At 41.8% G+C, this 16,932-nt stretch overlaps 1 protein-coding gene across 2 annotated transcripts in view; it reads right to left on the bottom strand.

The window, feature by feature from the left end:
* Positions 1–16,932, bottom strand: part of LOC135543487 (E3 ubiquitin-protein ligase Midline-1-like) — a 35,210-nt gene that overhangs the window by 10,474 nt on the left and 7,804 nt on the right. For both annotated transcript variants that reach the window (XM_064970789.1, XM_064970790.1), the window contains exon 2: positions 13,567–14,338. In XM_064970789.1, coding sequence (XP_064826861.1) covers positions 13,567–14,280 — 714 coding nt within the window. In that variant the 5' untranslated portion in view covers positions 14,281–14,338. The remainder of the gene's footprint in view (positions 1–13,566; positions 14,339–16,932) is intronic.

Here is a 16,932-nt window from a genome sequence, read left to right as displayed (position 1 = left end):
TTGCTTGAATGGACATATTGAATAGGTATCACTGGAAACCAAAACCATAGTTCAGTCACCAACTAAGGGGTCAAACAGTATGCCCCATGTGACTCCCTCCATTATGTTCTCCTCAGCGTGTTAAATCTAATGGCCGATTGAAATTGACGTTAATACAATGGAATTTGTCCCCCACATTCCTGAGAAGATTCATTAAAATGTCCCTGTTGTAAATATGTATTAGGTTCAGGAGAAATTACTCTTGATCTCATGTGTTTATAGCTCATAGTCTCTACTCACTGAGTTTAAAATGGACACAAGCTCTGGGTTGAGGAGGATATTTAATATGTATTTTATTCTTATTCACCTAGTAGGAGGTCAGAATAAATCAGAGTATCAAAAGAAATGTGAAAGAAGCATCTGTTCCATATCTTGAAACTATTGGACAATAAATAATGTATGACAATGTTGGGGTGATCCAAGCCTGTTGTCTGTGAATGTGTTGATAGAGTAAATGAGATTCACTGAGAGAGAAATCATGTGGATAAGACCTCTGTTGAAAGACCTCCGGCTGTATGGAGTAAAGACATGTCTATGGTGGTAAAAGGAAAGACTCATATTAGGCAGGGGACACATCTTCAGAGTTCTTTCTGTTAGGTGACCTAAACTGGGATATGCTTAACACCCCGGCAGTCCTACAATCTAAGCTAGATGCCCTCAGTCTCACACAAATTAGCAAGGAACCCACCAGGTACAACCCGAAATCCATAAACACGGGCACCTAATAGATGTTATCCTAAACAACTTGCCCTCCAAATACACCTCTGCTGTTTTCAATCAGGATCTCAGCGATCACTGCCTCATTGCCTGCGTTCGTTATGGGTCTGTGGTCGAACGACCACCCCTCATCACTGTCAAACGCTCCCTAAAACACTTCAGCGAGCAGGCCTTTCTAATTAACCTGGCCCGGGTATCCTGGAAGGATATTGACCTCCTCATTCCATCAGTCGAGGATGCCTGGTCGTTCTTTAAAAGTAATTTCCTCAGCATGCCCCTTTCAAAAAATGTAGAACTAAGAACAGATATAGCCCTTGGTTCACTCCAGACCTGACTGACCTCGAACAGCACTAAAACATCTTGTGGCAGACTGCACTAGCATCAAATAATCCCAGCGATATGCAACTTTTCAGGGAAGTCAGGAACCAATACACACAGTCAGTCAGGAAAGCAAAGGCTAGCTTTTTCAAACAGAAATTTGCATCCTGTAGCTCTAACTACCAAACGTTTTGGGACACTGTAAAGTCCATGGAGAATAAGAGCACCTCTTCCCAGCTGCCCACTGCACTGAGGCTAGATAACACTGTCACCACTGATAAATCCACGATAATCGAGAATTTCAAGAAGCATTTCTCTACGACTGGCCATGCATTCCTCCTGGCTACCCCAACCCCGGCCAACACCTCCGCACCCCACGCGGCAACTTGCCCAAGCCTCCCCGGCTTCTGTTCAACCTCTCTTTCGAATCATCGCAGAAAAAAATGTAATAAAAATGGATTCCATTCCTCACACCCAAGAACTCCCCCAATGCAACAACAACCAAGAGAATGAACTAAATAGAAAAAAGGAAAAGACAGAAGAAAACAGCAAACAACAATGCAAAAAAAAAAACGTTTTAATAAAATGTTAAATATGTTTGTGTGTATGTCTGGCACTATTACATGTATGTGTGTGTTCTTGTATGTGTTTGTTTGAATGAGAGTGTGTGTGTATATGCATGTGTACAAACACTTGCACGGCATCAGCCTCAGGCAAACCGGCATAAGTTGTAAAAACACTGCCACTGTGTCATTCAAATGTACTTTTATTAGGTTTTATTTAGACTTTTTTCTCCTTATCTTTTGACCATCAATTCTCTCTCTCACACAGCAACTCCACTCCCACTTGTCTCCAATTCCACTTACCAACCCTCGGCTTCCCTCAGCCCATCCCATCTATCTCTGCTGGCCACCCACTTTGTGTTTCTACGCAACACATATCTTTCAACTATGCTATGATGTTTAACGTACAATTTCAATCTATCTAATCGAATAGAATCTACAGATTTCGTGTTGAATATAAATACTTTTACTTAGAGTATTAGTATATTAGTGATTGACTGACCCGGTCTCTACAGATCTCCTAACAGTACTATTTCTAGGGTCAATTTTACATCATTTTCAGCCATTCCTGAACCTGAGACCAGAAACAGGCTACCTGAGGACAATACCAAATTAAATGGTCTATTGATTCTATATCTGTAACGGCGTTCTTCGTTTGTCGAAAGAGAGTCGGACCGAAATGCAGCGTGTTGGTTACTCATGTTTTTAATGGAACAAATGACGATACACGAAATAACTTATAAATACAAAAAACAACAAACGGAACGTGAAAAAACCTATACAGCCTGTCTGGTGAACACTAACACAGAGACAGGAACAATCACCCACGAAATACAAAGTGAAACCCAGGCTACCTAAATACGGTTCCCAATCAGAGACAACGAGAATCACCTGACTCTGATTGAGAACCGCCTCAGGCAGCCAAACCTATGCAACACCCCTACTCAGCCGCAATCCCAATAACTAAAAAAACCCACTACGAAATACAACAACATAAACCCATGTCACACCCTGGCCTGACCAACTAATTAACGAAAACACAGAATACTAAGACCAAGGCGTGACAGTATCCTCACAACAAAATCTGCAAAGCTTCGATGATTTTATGCCCCAAATATTCAACATTTTGTTGGTGGCAAGAATTCTATATAATAATTTTAGCTGAAAAGCACGAAGTCTTGAATCTTGCGTTGTTTTATATATCAACTCATACACCCTGTACCATGGAATCGGTACATCAAAAATCTCTTCCCAACTATTTTGCAATCTGTATGGCACAGTTGTCCACATCCTGGTCCTCAAATGAAACTGGTGCACTATCCTATTTATGCTACTTTTATTCCTTTATTCCAGTTTTGATCCTTTATATTGGGCAGACAGACCAGTTCCCTACCTCCTCCAGCTGCTTCCCACTGCCTCCATTTTTGGGGCAATGCTGTAATCAATTAGTTGTACTCTTGGATTGAGCAAACCCTCCCATACAATGCTGATATCTCTATGAAAGACATACTCTACCATTACAATTTACAATATCATTTAAGAACAAAATACCCTTTTCAAACATCTTTCCCGTAAATACAGGTATTTTATCAACCAGCACATTTGAGTTCAGCCATAATATTTGTTGTAATATTTGTTCAATCTTTTCAGGGGGATGAAATTGAAATTGTAGCCAGCTCTGCAATGCTTGTTTGAAAAAGACAGATACTTTCACAAAAGTATCATTTTCAATTAATCGAAAATGAGACATGGCAATCTGCACAAAGGCAAAAAGGCCATTTTTAAACATTGGATGAGCTTTTCTTATTAATCTACTTGAGAACGACTTAGGGTTCAAACACAACTTTTGAATGAGTGAAGCTTTTAGAGAGAGGTTTAGTGCTTTTATATTTAATAATCTCAACCCACCCAATTCATATTCATTATATAGATAGGCTCGTTTTATTTTGTCTGGTTTAGCTAAAAAAAATTGTATGTATGATTTGAAAAACAAATCATCAGGAGTAGGCAGCTCCATACGTAAGTGAGTAAACTGAGATATGACCAAGGAGTTAATCAGGGCAAATTTTCCATAAATAGACAGGTACTTACTTCTCCATGGTTGCAGGATCTTGTCTATTTTTACAAGTTTCTTATTGAAATTCATTGTGGAGAGCTTATTTATATATTTTGTAATATGAATACCTAGTATGTCTACTTCACCATCAGCCCATTTTATAGGTAAGCTACAAGGTCATGTAAAAGTTGTATTTTTTAAGGATCCAACACGTAATATTGTACACTTATCATAATTAGGTTTTAGTCCAGAGAGTACAGAAAAGTAATCGATGAGATATTGCAGGGATCTAGCTTGCGGACTTAACATAAAACTTGAGTCATCGGCATACATGGACACTGTTTTTAAGCCATGGATTTCTAATCACCGTATTCTTATCGGCAGACTCAACAGCCTTTCTCAAATGACTGCCTCGCCTGGTTCACCAACTACTTCTCAGACAGAGTTCAGTGTGTCAAATTGGAGGGCCTGTTGTCCGAACCTCTGGCAGTCTCTATGGGGGTACCACAAGGTTCAATTCTCGGGCTGACTCTTTTCTCTGTATATATCAACGATGTCGCTCTTGCTGCGGGTGATTCCCTGATCCACCTCTACGCAGACGACACCATTCTGTATACATCTGGCCCTTCTTTGGACACTGTGTTAACAAACCTCCAGACGAGCTTCAATGCCATACAACACTCCTTCCGTGGCCTCCAACTGCTCTTAAATGCTAGTAAAACCAAATGCATGCTTTCCAACCTGCAGCTGTACATAGCCCATCTGTACACAGCCCACCCAATCTAACTTCCTCATCCCCATATTGTTTTTATTTACTTTTCTGCTCTTTTGCAAACCAGTCTTTTGCAAACCAATTACTTCGCAACTATGGCCTATTTATTGCCTTACCTCCTCACGCCATTTGCACACACTGTAATATAGACTTTCTTTTTTTTCTATTGTGTTATTGGCAGTACGCTTGTTTATTCCATGTGTAACTCTATGTTGTTGTTTGTGTCGCACTGCTTTGCTTTATCTTGGCCAGTTCGCAGTTGTAAATGAGAACTTGTTCTCAACTAGCTTACCTGGTTAAATAAAGGTGAAATAAAATACAAATTAAAACATGGTTGAACTTAAACTCAATGCAATTGTCCTATTTATAGATATTTCAAATAGTTTGTTTTTAAAAACCAAAATGCAAATACAATGGATGGAATGCCTAAATCCTTAGTTTCTATTTTGAATGTTCTCACAGCAGGAGATAATGTAGTATATGAAATGACAGCCTACTGTATCCATTTACCAAATACACTAGTTCTCTTCATTGCAGAATATCACTAGCCACATTTCAGTAGTTAACATTTCAAACTGGGAGAAATCCCTTGTCATTAGTGGCAGGGTATATGGAAACTTTGGAGATTTAAATACAGTTCTCTAAAAACAACGTGGGTTACTCCTGAGTGTGGTCAGATGACATTGAAGGCAGTTGCAGGGAGTTCTACAAAGGAAATACATTCCAACGTCTTTCCTTCAACATCTGTATCTAATCAAGAGAAAGCTACCACTAACCAAGATTTCAATGGCTTCTTTCAACTTGACCTTCCAAGATCCCTGAAAAACGTTTACTGTTCAATATCTGATCATATCAATATTGGAGGAACACTACCATAGCATAAAGAGAGCTGAGGACAGGCAGGGCTGTTTTTTATCTAAATGCAAAGGTCAACCTATAATGTATATGTGGCTTGGAAATAACAAAATTGTTATATATTTGTAAGTATGAACCTTTTGGGGTGTCAATTTCTACTCCAATGTTTGCCTTTGTGAACAGCATCACGACTTTGCCCCTTTCTCCTTCTCCCATAGTCCGAAGTGAGCATCCCACTTAAGCATCCCACAAAAGCATCCCCCTAAGATGTCAGAGTTCTAGGAGGCCTTCCCTCTTCACACCCCTGAGTAAAATGAATGAATCACTGCTATGGTGCATCAGGTCCTGTACCTTTTATATTGTAAACAAGGTCACTGATAAAACATGGCGTGTGACATAACTTGTTCTGCATCCTCTATACGAGGGCAACTAGGCTGGTTGTTGTGCTTTGCCTGGAATTTAATTACCTACAAGCACATACCAGGATTTGGTGGTCAGACACTGATTTGAAAAACTAATAAAAGTTAGCAGACAATGGTCCCCAAGAACTATCATGTCAGTGCCCATTCCCCAATATTACATAACACAATACCAAACATCTCTGAGCAACAGGCTTCTGTTCGGAATAACAACAAGAAACATGTTTTATCCCTGTTTATCACTGACATTCAGTGATGTTAGACATAGTTAGCCTCAGGCAGTGATGTCATGGGAGTAGACCGATTATCCTATACTGTTGCTACACCACTGTCTCTTTCCACATAGGCAGGTGGGACGTTGTTTTCCTGCTCACTCTGTGTCCGGGTGTCCCTGAACAAGCAGTCTAATCCTCTGAAAAATGTCTACCGGGTCATCACACATCACTCCCTCTCGCGCTGTTGTTGCAGCCAGGTCACACCAGATCCACTTCAGTATTCGACGTTTGTCCAGGTTCCCAGGACGTCGGGAGATGCCTTGGATACGATCCACTGGGGGCAATGTGAGCACCTATTACCATCTAGTAGGCTCGCGGCTTGATAGGGCGTTGCGGATTAGGATAGAGGAAGGGCTTGAACCGCAAGCTGCGGCTCCAAGGATCGAGGTTTGAATCCCAGTGCTAGGCACTCTTCTGCATTTGGTATGTTTTAACCCTAACCCAAACCTTAACCCTTACCTTAAACAGTCGGAATTAATGCCTAAACTTAACCATTACGTTTTTTCTGTTTAATCCCTTTCAGACCCACAGTTGCAAAAATGCAACGCTACTGATATCGCATCATATAAAGGTACAAACACTATATGCATTTCCTTCGACCCATATTTATCTCTTCGTATCATTTGTTGTGTGTCAAGTATGATTCCTTTGGCATTAGTAGCCGCTGAAACATTACAGACCTGTCCACTCGACTGAGACTACAATGGTCCCCTACAAAAGCATATGTTGGTAGCCATTGTCGTGTCTTTGGCTATGCCAGATTAAGTGATATGACATGCTATTCTATAAAATCCTTTCTCCGTAATTAATATTACCTGATTGAGCTAATCATGTCAATGTAATTAACTAGAGAGTCGGGGCACCACAAAATAATATTTATAGAGCTGTTATCTTCAAGAAAACTCTTAAGGACCTAGTAATATTATACATCAATAGCAGTCAATATTAATCGTCACCTTAATTCAGTCTCATCTTAAAGTTGTAAATTCTTGGTTCTTCATGAACCCTGGCTAACAAGTTGAATCAGCAATACAAAATTGGGTTTAATTATTTATTTACTAAATACCTAACTAATCACACAGAATTACATATACACAGAATTAATTATACCTTGATTGCAAATTACCTCATAAAGGAAAACGTCCCTAGCGGGCGGAACAGATATGACAGCTGGTTACACAAAAGAAAAGGGGCTGAGTTTGAGTGAAAGAAAGGGAAGACTGAGGGACAAAGGGAGAAGCTGTGCTATCGTAAATACAATATCTTATGCATTCTAAATTTCCGCCCATTTGGAAAAGGAAAATGCAATAAATATTTACTCTGAGCTGCGCTTCGGTAGGTTGGTGGTAGATGGAAGGCTGTGTTGCCAAACCAAGTCCTTTGTCCTTTGAAGAATGTCTCTGGTGGTCAATTGGATACGCTGTAGTAATGTCGTTGTGTGGTAGACGGGGTACTCTGTCTGTTCTTTCCTAGCCCATGTTTGCAGCTGCTGTTGCTAACTCAACGGCTAGGAGGTATCACTTCTGTAGTGAATAAGAGTTCAAAGTGCATACCAATCGCAACCAAAGCTCACGCTGAGGTTGGCTTAGTTTTGTAGTTGACATGTTAGTCCTTTTAACTCAGAGGCTGCAGACCTCATGTCCTTGGAACAGGAGGTTACATTTTCGTCAAGGCTTTATATAGTGGAGCGAGAAGGGTGTGTTTGAAAAGTTTTATAACCAATGTCTCTTCACAGGGGCGGGCCGCTGATTGAGCAGAGCCCAAACCTTATGAAAACCCAAATCTCTCATTTGGAAGCTAAAATTACATTTCATCTCTTCACCAATAATTTTATATTCAAACATTTAAATTGAACAACAATTCCATGTGATTCCGATAACTACAATGTGCAGACTTTCCACTGTAGAGTTTATGTCATCCTATCATTGATGAGAATGTCCCAGATGACAACCGAACTGACATCATATTCATTAAGTATCACTGCATTTGTTCAATTGGTCGGATTACCAGAATATAGTTAATTCCCCCCACCTTCTGATGTTCCCAGAATCTCTATGTTAACCAAGGGGTTTTCAAATGTCACATCAGTAGGGTAGAGAGAGGAAAATGGGGAGAAGAGTTATTTATGACTGTCAGAAACCTATCCCCCAGGCCAATGTCATGACACCATCAATGCAATTACATGACTTGAGCCGTTTTTTGCTGTCTTCTCTAAGATATAGTGATTATGTACTACTTATTTATCTGTGAGTGAAGTGGATATACATTATAGCGTTTTGGAATGAAACTCTTCATATGTTGATAGTCAAGCAAGACATAGACAACCAAATAAGAATAATGTTGAAATTGCCTCTACATATGAAAATAATACAAATGTATATCTTAAAAATAAAAAATAAAACAACTATGAGGTCAAAAAACTGATATTGATGATCATTCATTTTATGGTAACGAGGCAAGACAGGAGATTATCTCTTCAAGTTAAAACAGGACAACCAAATATTACTAAATTTAAGTTAGCTGTTCTTCTTACATAGAAAATCCACAAAATAGTTGATCCTTTCAAAAATACATTTTTTGATAGCATTTTTTTTTTGTGGATAGATCAATTTGATGCATTTTGCTATTTCAGACAATATGACTTCATTTTAGATGCTCAGGGTCCGAAATGATTAACATCCTTGAAAAAGATGAACAATAATGACTGTATTTTTGAGTCATTTATATTGTAAATGAGAATAGAACATGTTTCTAAACAATTCTACATTAATGTGGATGCTAACATGATTACGGATAATCATGAATGAATCTGTCACAAATCTCGCCGAAGATGGTGCCTCTTCCTGTCCGGGTGGCGCTTGGCGGTTAGCTGCCATCGATTCCCTTTCAGTTTGTTTCTGTTTATTGGGTTTAATTGGGGACACCTGTTTTGAGTTAGTGTTTGTTTGTAGGCTATTTAAGGGCACTAGGCCCACTAGGTATTTGTGCAGGCTTGTTTCCTGTTATCTATGTATGAGTGTTATCAGTATTTTTCCGGACCATTTTTAGTCCGTTGTATGTTGGGACGGGTTGTTTCATGAAATCTTGGTGTTTTGCATGTCGTGGTTCCACAGTCTATGGAATAAAATGTCCACGTACTGAATTACCTACTCTCTGCGCTTGACTCCTCCACTCACCATCGTTAGAACTTGTAACAGAATCATCAATAATGATGAGTGAGAAAGTTACAGAGGATCAAAGATCATACCACCAGGACCCACGGGACATGCACCAGCGCGTCAATGCTTTTGGTACATTTTTATGTGTTTTTTATAGAATTTTACAGTTTTCTTCATGAACACATTCTTCCTACCTATCACAGTGGTACATTTTTGCAACTTTTCATCAAAATTGTTCTACAAACTTGAAGTAAAAAAATAATCATAATAACCCTAACCCATAATTAGAGGTTTATGCTTGGGTCTCACAGGGTTAACCCTATCTCAAGCCTTAACCCTTACCTTAACCAGTCGGAATTAATATCTAAATACAGCTGTCGAGTTTTGACGTTTGACCCCCCTGTGCAAAAGTTGAATACTGAAGTGAGACCGTAAGATCTTGTTGGTTGTTGAGCAGAGGATACAGAATGTTGTAACAGCCCTAGACTGTATATCAACTTCTCCGATATTGCCAATTCACATTCTGCTTTATTATTAATGTGTCTGTCTTGCTTGTGTATCTTGTCTCAGTATTCGTTTGTGTGCCATCTCGTTCTCCGCATCTTTACGTGTGTCAACCTTCTCTTCATCTCCCTCAGTTCTCCGTTTCTCCCGCTTCATTTTCCCAAGCTGTTTCTGTCTGATATAAACTCTGTGATTTTGTTTACGGAGAAAGGCAAGCAATTTTGAGCTATTTAGTGTCACTTAATGGACTCCAGGCCTTCATGTGTGCACCATATGGGAAAGTTGCAGGATCCATGTGAGTTTGTGCCATTAGTTTTGTTGACATCAAATGTATACAAAATCATTTATATCACTATATGTTCATGATAAACGTAACGTTTCTCCTGACACTACTCTGCCATTTGTGCCAAATGCAAGCCATAATGCTGCATAACACACTGTACATGATAACACTTGTCAATGCTTGTGTTGTCTGTGGTCAGTCCCTTGGCCTAGACCCTTGAGACACAAAGTCATCTGCATGGCCAGTCGTAGATGGAAGCAAGGCTGTAGGCAAAGGGTCATGCCAGTGTAACAGTACGACTCGATTACTCCAGGGCGTGGAGGAACAAGTTGTACTGGGGCTGAGTAAAAGTGATGAGTTGTGGCCAAGCCAGGAGCTGTGCCATTGGGGAGGGGAGGAAGACAGAGGTCAGTCAAAGGTCTTTGCTGAGCTACTACAAGTTTATCATCATTCTGCATTGTTAGATCAGAGCTTCCTCTATGACCCAGATCCATGGATCTCTGATGATATTTTGAACCATTTCCTCTCTCTGTACGTTTCCATGAAATGGTCATTTTATCTCCCAAAAGGAAAGGGTGTAGCCACAACGACCGAGCCCCTTCACAGAGGTCCACTGCCACCACTGAAAATATGGCAATCAAAGGACAGTAATTTCCCGTCAATCGTTAGGCAGCTCCACCTAATAGTGGGACACGTTTAATGATCCTTAATGTTTTCTTTCGTGAGCAAAGCTTAAAAATCAAATCAATACTGTATGAATTTTACATGGTGTGGTGCAAAGGGTCCCGGTCGTAGTGACCTACATCTGAGCTTCGCCTACCCTTACAAGGAGGGGCTACCTGGACTTAAGAAAAGCTCATGTTTGCATTCCGTTGCTTAATTGTTACTGGAGTCAAATTGGGAAAATATAAAGGATTCTCAACACTGAGAATATTACTCCGAAAACAAATTTTAATTCACTGGACATGCATCAGCAGGTTCCTCCTCTACAGTAGGTCGAAATGTGTTGATTTTACAATTGCAGTGCCTACATGTGGTATTGTGTTGTCACTGCATCATGAATTATCTCCATGTTATAACCAAGAACCCCAAAGCCTCAGAGCAAGTCTATAATCATGCAACCAGGTACCCATTCTAGTTTTGCGGGGGGCGGCATTTTTTTGGACTCACCTAGGGCGGCAGAACGGTTACCGGTCCTTGCATTCTTACATGATTGTGAGTCCTCTGGTTTGCTCATGTGTGCAATGTGCAATGCCCTTTAAGCGCAGAAGATCCGTGAGAAATGCATGTGTACCACCATGACAGTATTCAGTGTACAAATTGGGAGATTCACTGACCTTAATATGAATGCATCTGTCTGTCGAAATGCACACATAATATAGAAGTGAGGCAGAAAGACACTGTAGTGTAGAATAAATGAAAAACTCTGTCAATGGTTCATATCTCGGAAAAACAAAAAGCCAGTGCTTCAGTTAAGCTGGATCTTGCCGGAATAGGATCCAGCACCTCTCAGTTTTGCAAGGATCCGGTAGCCTACCTCTTGTGGCACGACCATTTCTTTGCAATACACACTGAACATAATAGTCCGTGCTTAATTTGGCCCACATCCTGCCGGAATATGATCTGGTACCTTTCAGTTTTGCCAGTATGCAGTATCATCTCTCTTGCTCTGACGGACATGAGCCTGCAACTATCGCCTCTTCAGCGTTGCACTTCGTCATTTACTTCCTTTTAGAAGCCACGGGACAGGTGCTGGAGGTGCTGCAGCACCCCTGAGAAATTGTAATAAATACATTTGCCAACAAATAGAATTACTACTGTCTGTCTGTCTGTTCAAAAATAAATGAAATCATTCAGAATACTACACTAGGAATATGTCTATTATTTAGCCACAGAAGATCAATAGCTTATTTCAAATAAAGAGCATATGAGTGGATTGTGTGTAGCCCAATTACAAGGATTGGCCTCAGGAAAGCTCTGCAAATCTGTCAGCGAAAAGCATGCAGCCAAAACAGACCTTTCGCAATATTTCAAATACAATCGCAGGAGAGCATATGTTTTGTAAAGCAAATGGTTCCTGCTGAAAAGAGAATCTGTCTGTAGGATAGCAACATATTTTGTCAACTTCCAAATAGGCCTGTTGAGTAAACAGCATTGTTTACAAAATAAAACAATAGAGAGATAGGCTGTTGACACCAGATCATTGTCCATGACCGGTGAGTGAGCTGTGGCTCATTGGGTGAGTCAGTGGAGCTGGAAAGCTTTTTTAGGATTATAATTTCGTCCTCATATTGTACAATAAGGCTATGATATTTTTCCCACTAATTGGTCATCACATATTTTTCAGAGCTGATCTGATTGGTCAAAGACCAATTAATGGAAAAAAAAGATCAGATTTGGGCTGCCTTTGTGTGTCTCCACACACCTACTGCCTAGGTTTTGGATGGATTCAAGACAAGGTAGTTTTTATTCATCTCAGATTATCAGTTTGTCCGTGTCAAAGTAGTCTGTAATGTCTATAACTTGTGCGGTATTAAAAAATAATCTGCTAAAGTCACCAGTCACTTAAAATGACGTAGAATTGCATGAAATGCTTTTATAAAAGCACACATTCTTCCCGGACCAGGGGCTACAAAAAATGTCCCCATTTGTGCAACTTCTGCAAGTGCCTCTACTCTACTGCTCTACTGGGCAAATACGATGATGTGCATGCAATGCTTTATTATAAAACATTTTTTTATAATGTATTCCGGTACCTCAGAGCCCCCCCAGGTCACCCCCCTCTCGCGCTCACTTTTTGTTTCAGAACCTCCCGATTTACAAATTAAGCACTGATAATAGTTACAATTTGGACTTCATGTGTTACTTCTGTAATCAGAACACTTTTCTAGACCCCTTAATTAACATACACACGAGAGATCGACCTGATTGCAAAAGATGCCAAACTGAAAATCAGTGATCACACATGGCCTTCTCACAAATCAAACTCCGGTCTTAATTTGTCCTGCAGAGATGGGGTAATACCCTGCCATCTCCCAGTGGGCCCTTCCTAACAGCCTCTAACACAACCTACCAGTCACACTCAATTAAACCAACCCCCACCAAACGGAGCGATTACCACTGTTTAACCTCAACCTTCTGTGGGCAGCCATCTTCCCCCATCATTAATGAGCCCCTATTTTCATACTGCCTGCACAGGAGAGATGCAGAGAAACCCTCTTGGCATTTTGGGGGTACTTGTACTAATTGTATGATTAGGACGCTCCGCTAATGATGAAACAAAAAGATGATAACATCATTTTTGTTGGAAATCTAGGCTACATAGTTAGTGAGCATTATAGTGCACTCAAAACAAAATTTCTTCACCACAACATTGCACTTACAAAGTCATACCTATGATTACGAGTAAACAATAAGGCATCTCACTTTCTCACTCTTTTCACATCACACATATCTTTCCGCAGCTCTTCACCTCTCTCTTTTAATTCTTTACCCGATCACACAGATTATCCACAGCAGTTCTGATTCCTGCCTTCCTCAAAACAACATGTCCACCAGCAAAGAATAGCGACCAGGTTCATGCATACAATAAAAAGTCATCCCTTACCTTGAGTTTCTCGTAGCGGTCGCTCAAGGCCGCCACCTGGTGGTCTCGGTGTCTTCCTACCAGTTTGCACAGAGAGCAGATGAGCTGTTCGTCGGTGACGCAATACATGTTCACTTTCTCCTCCTCATGCTCCAGGCACTGTAGCCCCCGCAGGTGGCAGTCCGACATGGGCTCGATCAGACGGTGGCCCGTGAAGGGCTTCTTGTTGGGGTGCGTGGCGCGCAGGCACTCGTCGCAGTATGACACCTCGCACGTCACACACGTCTTGACGGCATCCTGCGGTGGGTCCTGCTCGCAGAACTGGCACTGCACATGGCTGGGCGGCGTCCCGGGGCTGGTCATGGCGGTGGAGGCGGGGATCAGGGCCAGGGCGAATCGCCCGGCGTCCTCGCTAGGGGAGTTGGGCCCGCTGTGGGGCAGCAGGGCCAGGGGGCCGGAGGAGGCGGCCCTCTGGACGCGGTCGATGATGTTCTGGAGGGTGACGTTGCGTTTCAGTCCTTCTAGGCCACGCTGTGGACTGAGAGAGATGACATAGCGGCAGGTGGGGCACTGGAATGCTCCGATGGACTGGACGGGCTCGTTGGAGGCGCAGTGGGATACCAGGATGCGATGGGCGCAGCCGAAGCACAGGCTGTGGGCACAGGGCAGGAGCAGTGGGTCCTCAAAGAGCTCGAGGCAGATTGGGCAAGTCAGCTCTGACTCCAGCGCTTCCATCCTCTCAAGCGGAACTCAGGCGCGGTGTCAGCGAAATCCAGGGTAACTGCTCAGCTATCTGGAGAGGTGGACAGAAAGAGTTTGGGGTGAAATGAACCGTTCACATAAATAAACGTGAATAATTATCTGAAGTTGACTGATCATTTCCATTGTCATCCGATTCCGTACTTCAATGAAAATGAATTCAACAAAAACGTGGAGTATTGACCTGTCAGAGCTTGTAGTGTTTACAATATCCACAATATATGGGTGATGCTAAAAACGTTGAGGTCATAGAAATAACAAAGCAAAAGTCTCTTCTGTTATTTTATGTTGCCTTTATTTATGTGTCTTAATTGTCTAACGTTAATAAACAGAGGACAAGAGTACAATTTATGTTAAACGTCTGTCTCAGTAATGACAAGCTGTAACACACTGACTGACGGTGACCCAGAACCCTTGTCAAAACCAATTAAGGAGAGATGTTATTTACTTCTACCTGAAAACCTGGTTACACAACTCAATACATTTGGCAATATACATTTGTATATAATTTTTTTGTAGGCCTCCAGATGGGTTATCTAATCCCCAATTGATGCTGAATGCAGATAATCACTCATCAGAACAGAGAACTGAAATGTGCTCCCCCACAATGCCGTTGAGACAGGTCAACTAAACACCCATGCCATTGTCTGAGGTGGCGGGTGCCAATACTCTCCCAACGCCATACCCTTCTCTCAGTCCTGCGGCAGTGAAAATGTACCCTCAGACTTCAGGTTGGCCCGAGTACAGCAAGGGGCAAATGATTTTCAATAAACTGATGCTGAGCAGAGCACAGGAAACGGGACCTGTCTACCAGGAAATGTAATGATTTTACAGCTACCCAAAACCATTATGTGATTTTACTTGACCATGGTAATGCTGACCTGATGTAATTGAACGGTTCAATTTGAACCCTTCTTCAAAGTCTAATGTCAATAACCCTTCAACGTTAGAGAATAATCCTTCCTCTAATAAAGCCGTTTTTCCAGGGATGTCCCCGAGTGCAGCATTTTCAACAGATGTCACTGTTTCCTTGTGTGTCCAGCGAATACGGTACTCTACATCTCTCTGACCTAGTTCCAAGTGGGACTAGACTGCAAAGCAACGCCACTCCCCTACCCCTCTGGAACTGTGACAGACACAAGTCTTCTTATATAGTATGGAATCATCGCTGAAATCCTTTGATCGGGGACAGTGAGTTCGCTGAATGTCAACTGCAGAATGCATCAACCTCCGGCCATCGGACAGAAGCTGTAGTGACCAAACACATTCATTGTTAAGGATCATACAATGTGTAATAAGTCGTAAGTTGTAATAACACGTACACCAAACTTGCCTACAATGATTGAGCTGATACAGAACTGAATAAATCAAAGGTAGCACGCGCCGTAGTAACAATGACTTGGCTATCGCAGAGACAACTGCAGTGACCCAATCATTTCCCTGAACTCGGGCGACGGCATGTCAAAGTGTCTGCCCTCAACCTACTAACCGCTGAATATATTCCCCTGGTAAAAGTCCAAAGCAAGTAAGAACTTTAACAAATGCAATACCAGTCACTTTACTGATGAATACATATTTTACATTACTCATCTCATATGTATTCTATTCTAGTCTACTGTATCTTAGTCTATGCCACTCTGACATTGCTTGTCTATATATTTATATATTCTTAATTCCATTCCTTTAGTTTGATTTGTGCGTATATGTTGTGAAACTGTTAGATATTACTTGTTAGATATTACTGCACTAGAAACACAAGCACTTCTCTACACCCGCAATAACATCTGCTGAACACGTGTATGTGACCAATACAATTAGATTTGATATGAAGTGGAGCCCCCGTCAGTCTTTGCCATGGTCTTTTCCCTTCCTTAGCACGCTGATCCCCTCTTAGCCTACCCACTCAGTAACCACCGATGGCTCTCGCTCCCGTGCACTCAGCATAGCAGACATCTCTGCTGAGGAGGAGGACGAGCCACAGAAGCTGAAGAGCCCGAATCAGAAACACAGGCAGCAGGGAGCTCAGAGGACAGAGCCCTGAGCATGGAGACACAGCGGGGTGGAACACCGGTCCACAGCAGGCATCGCTCTGCTGTCTGCTTATCCCTTATCCTCCTCATGGACACACTGAATACACGGAGTCGTCTAGTGTAGCTGCCGACCGGTGTTTCACAGGAGCCACAGAGGCACAACAGGGAAGGACAGAGTTGTCCGGGTAATTCCAGGAAAGTTAGCGAGACAGCGGTTCACTAGAGCGGTTAGCTCTGTGGACAGATCCCACTTCACACAAACAAAAAGTGACACTGCAATCTGTCGGACCCCACAGTGGAGGTGCGGGAGGGATGGAGGGAGAGAAGAGAAGAGAGGGGCAGAGAGGGGGTGAGGGAGAGGGTATTGTCTTCTCTCTCCCTTCAGGGATAGGTGTCATTTACATTTACATTTAAGTCATTTGGCAGACGCTCATATCCAGAGCGACTTACAAATTGGTGAATTCACCTTATGACATCCAGTGGAACAGCCACTTTACAATAGTGCATCTAAATCATTTAAGGCGGGGGGGGGGTGAGAAGGATTACTTTATCCTATCCTAGGTGTCAGAAGAATAACCAATGTTACACGCACGCATGT

The sequence above is a fragment of the Oncorhynchus masou genome, chromosome 7 (assembly GCF_036934945.1).
Source record: "Oncorhynchus masou masou isolate Uvic2021 chromosome 7, UVic_Omas_1.1, whole genome shotgun sequence".
Taxonomy (NCBI): Eukaryota; Metazoa; Chordata; class Actinopteri; order Salmoniformes; family Salmonidae; genus Oncorhynchus; species Oncorhynchus masou.
This window is presented reverse-complemented; position numbering and strand designations above follow the sequence as displayed.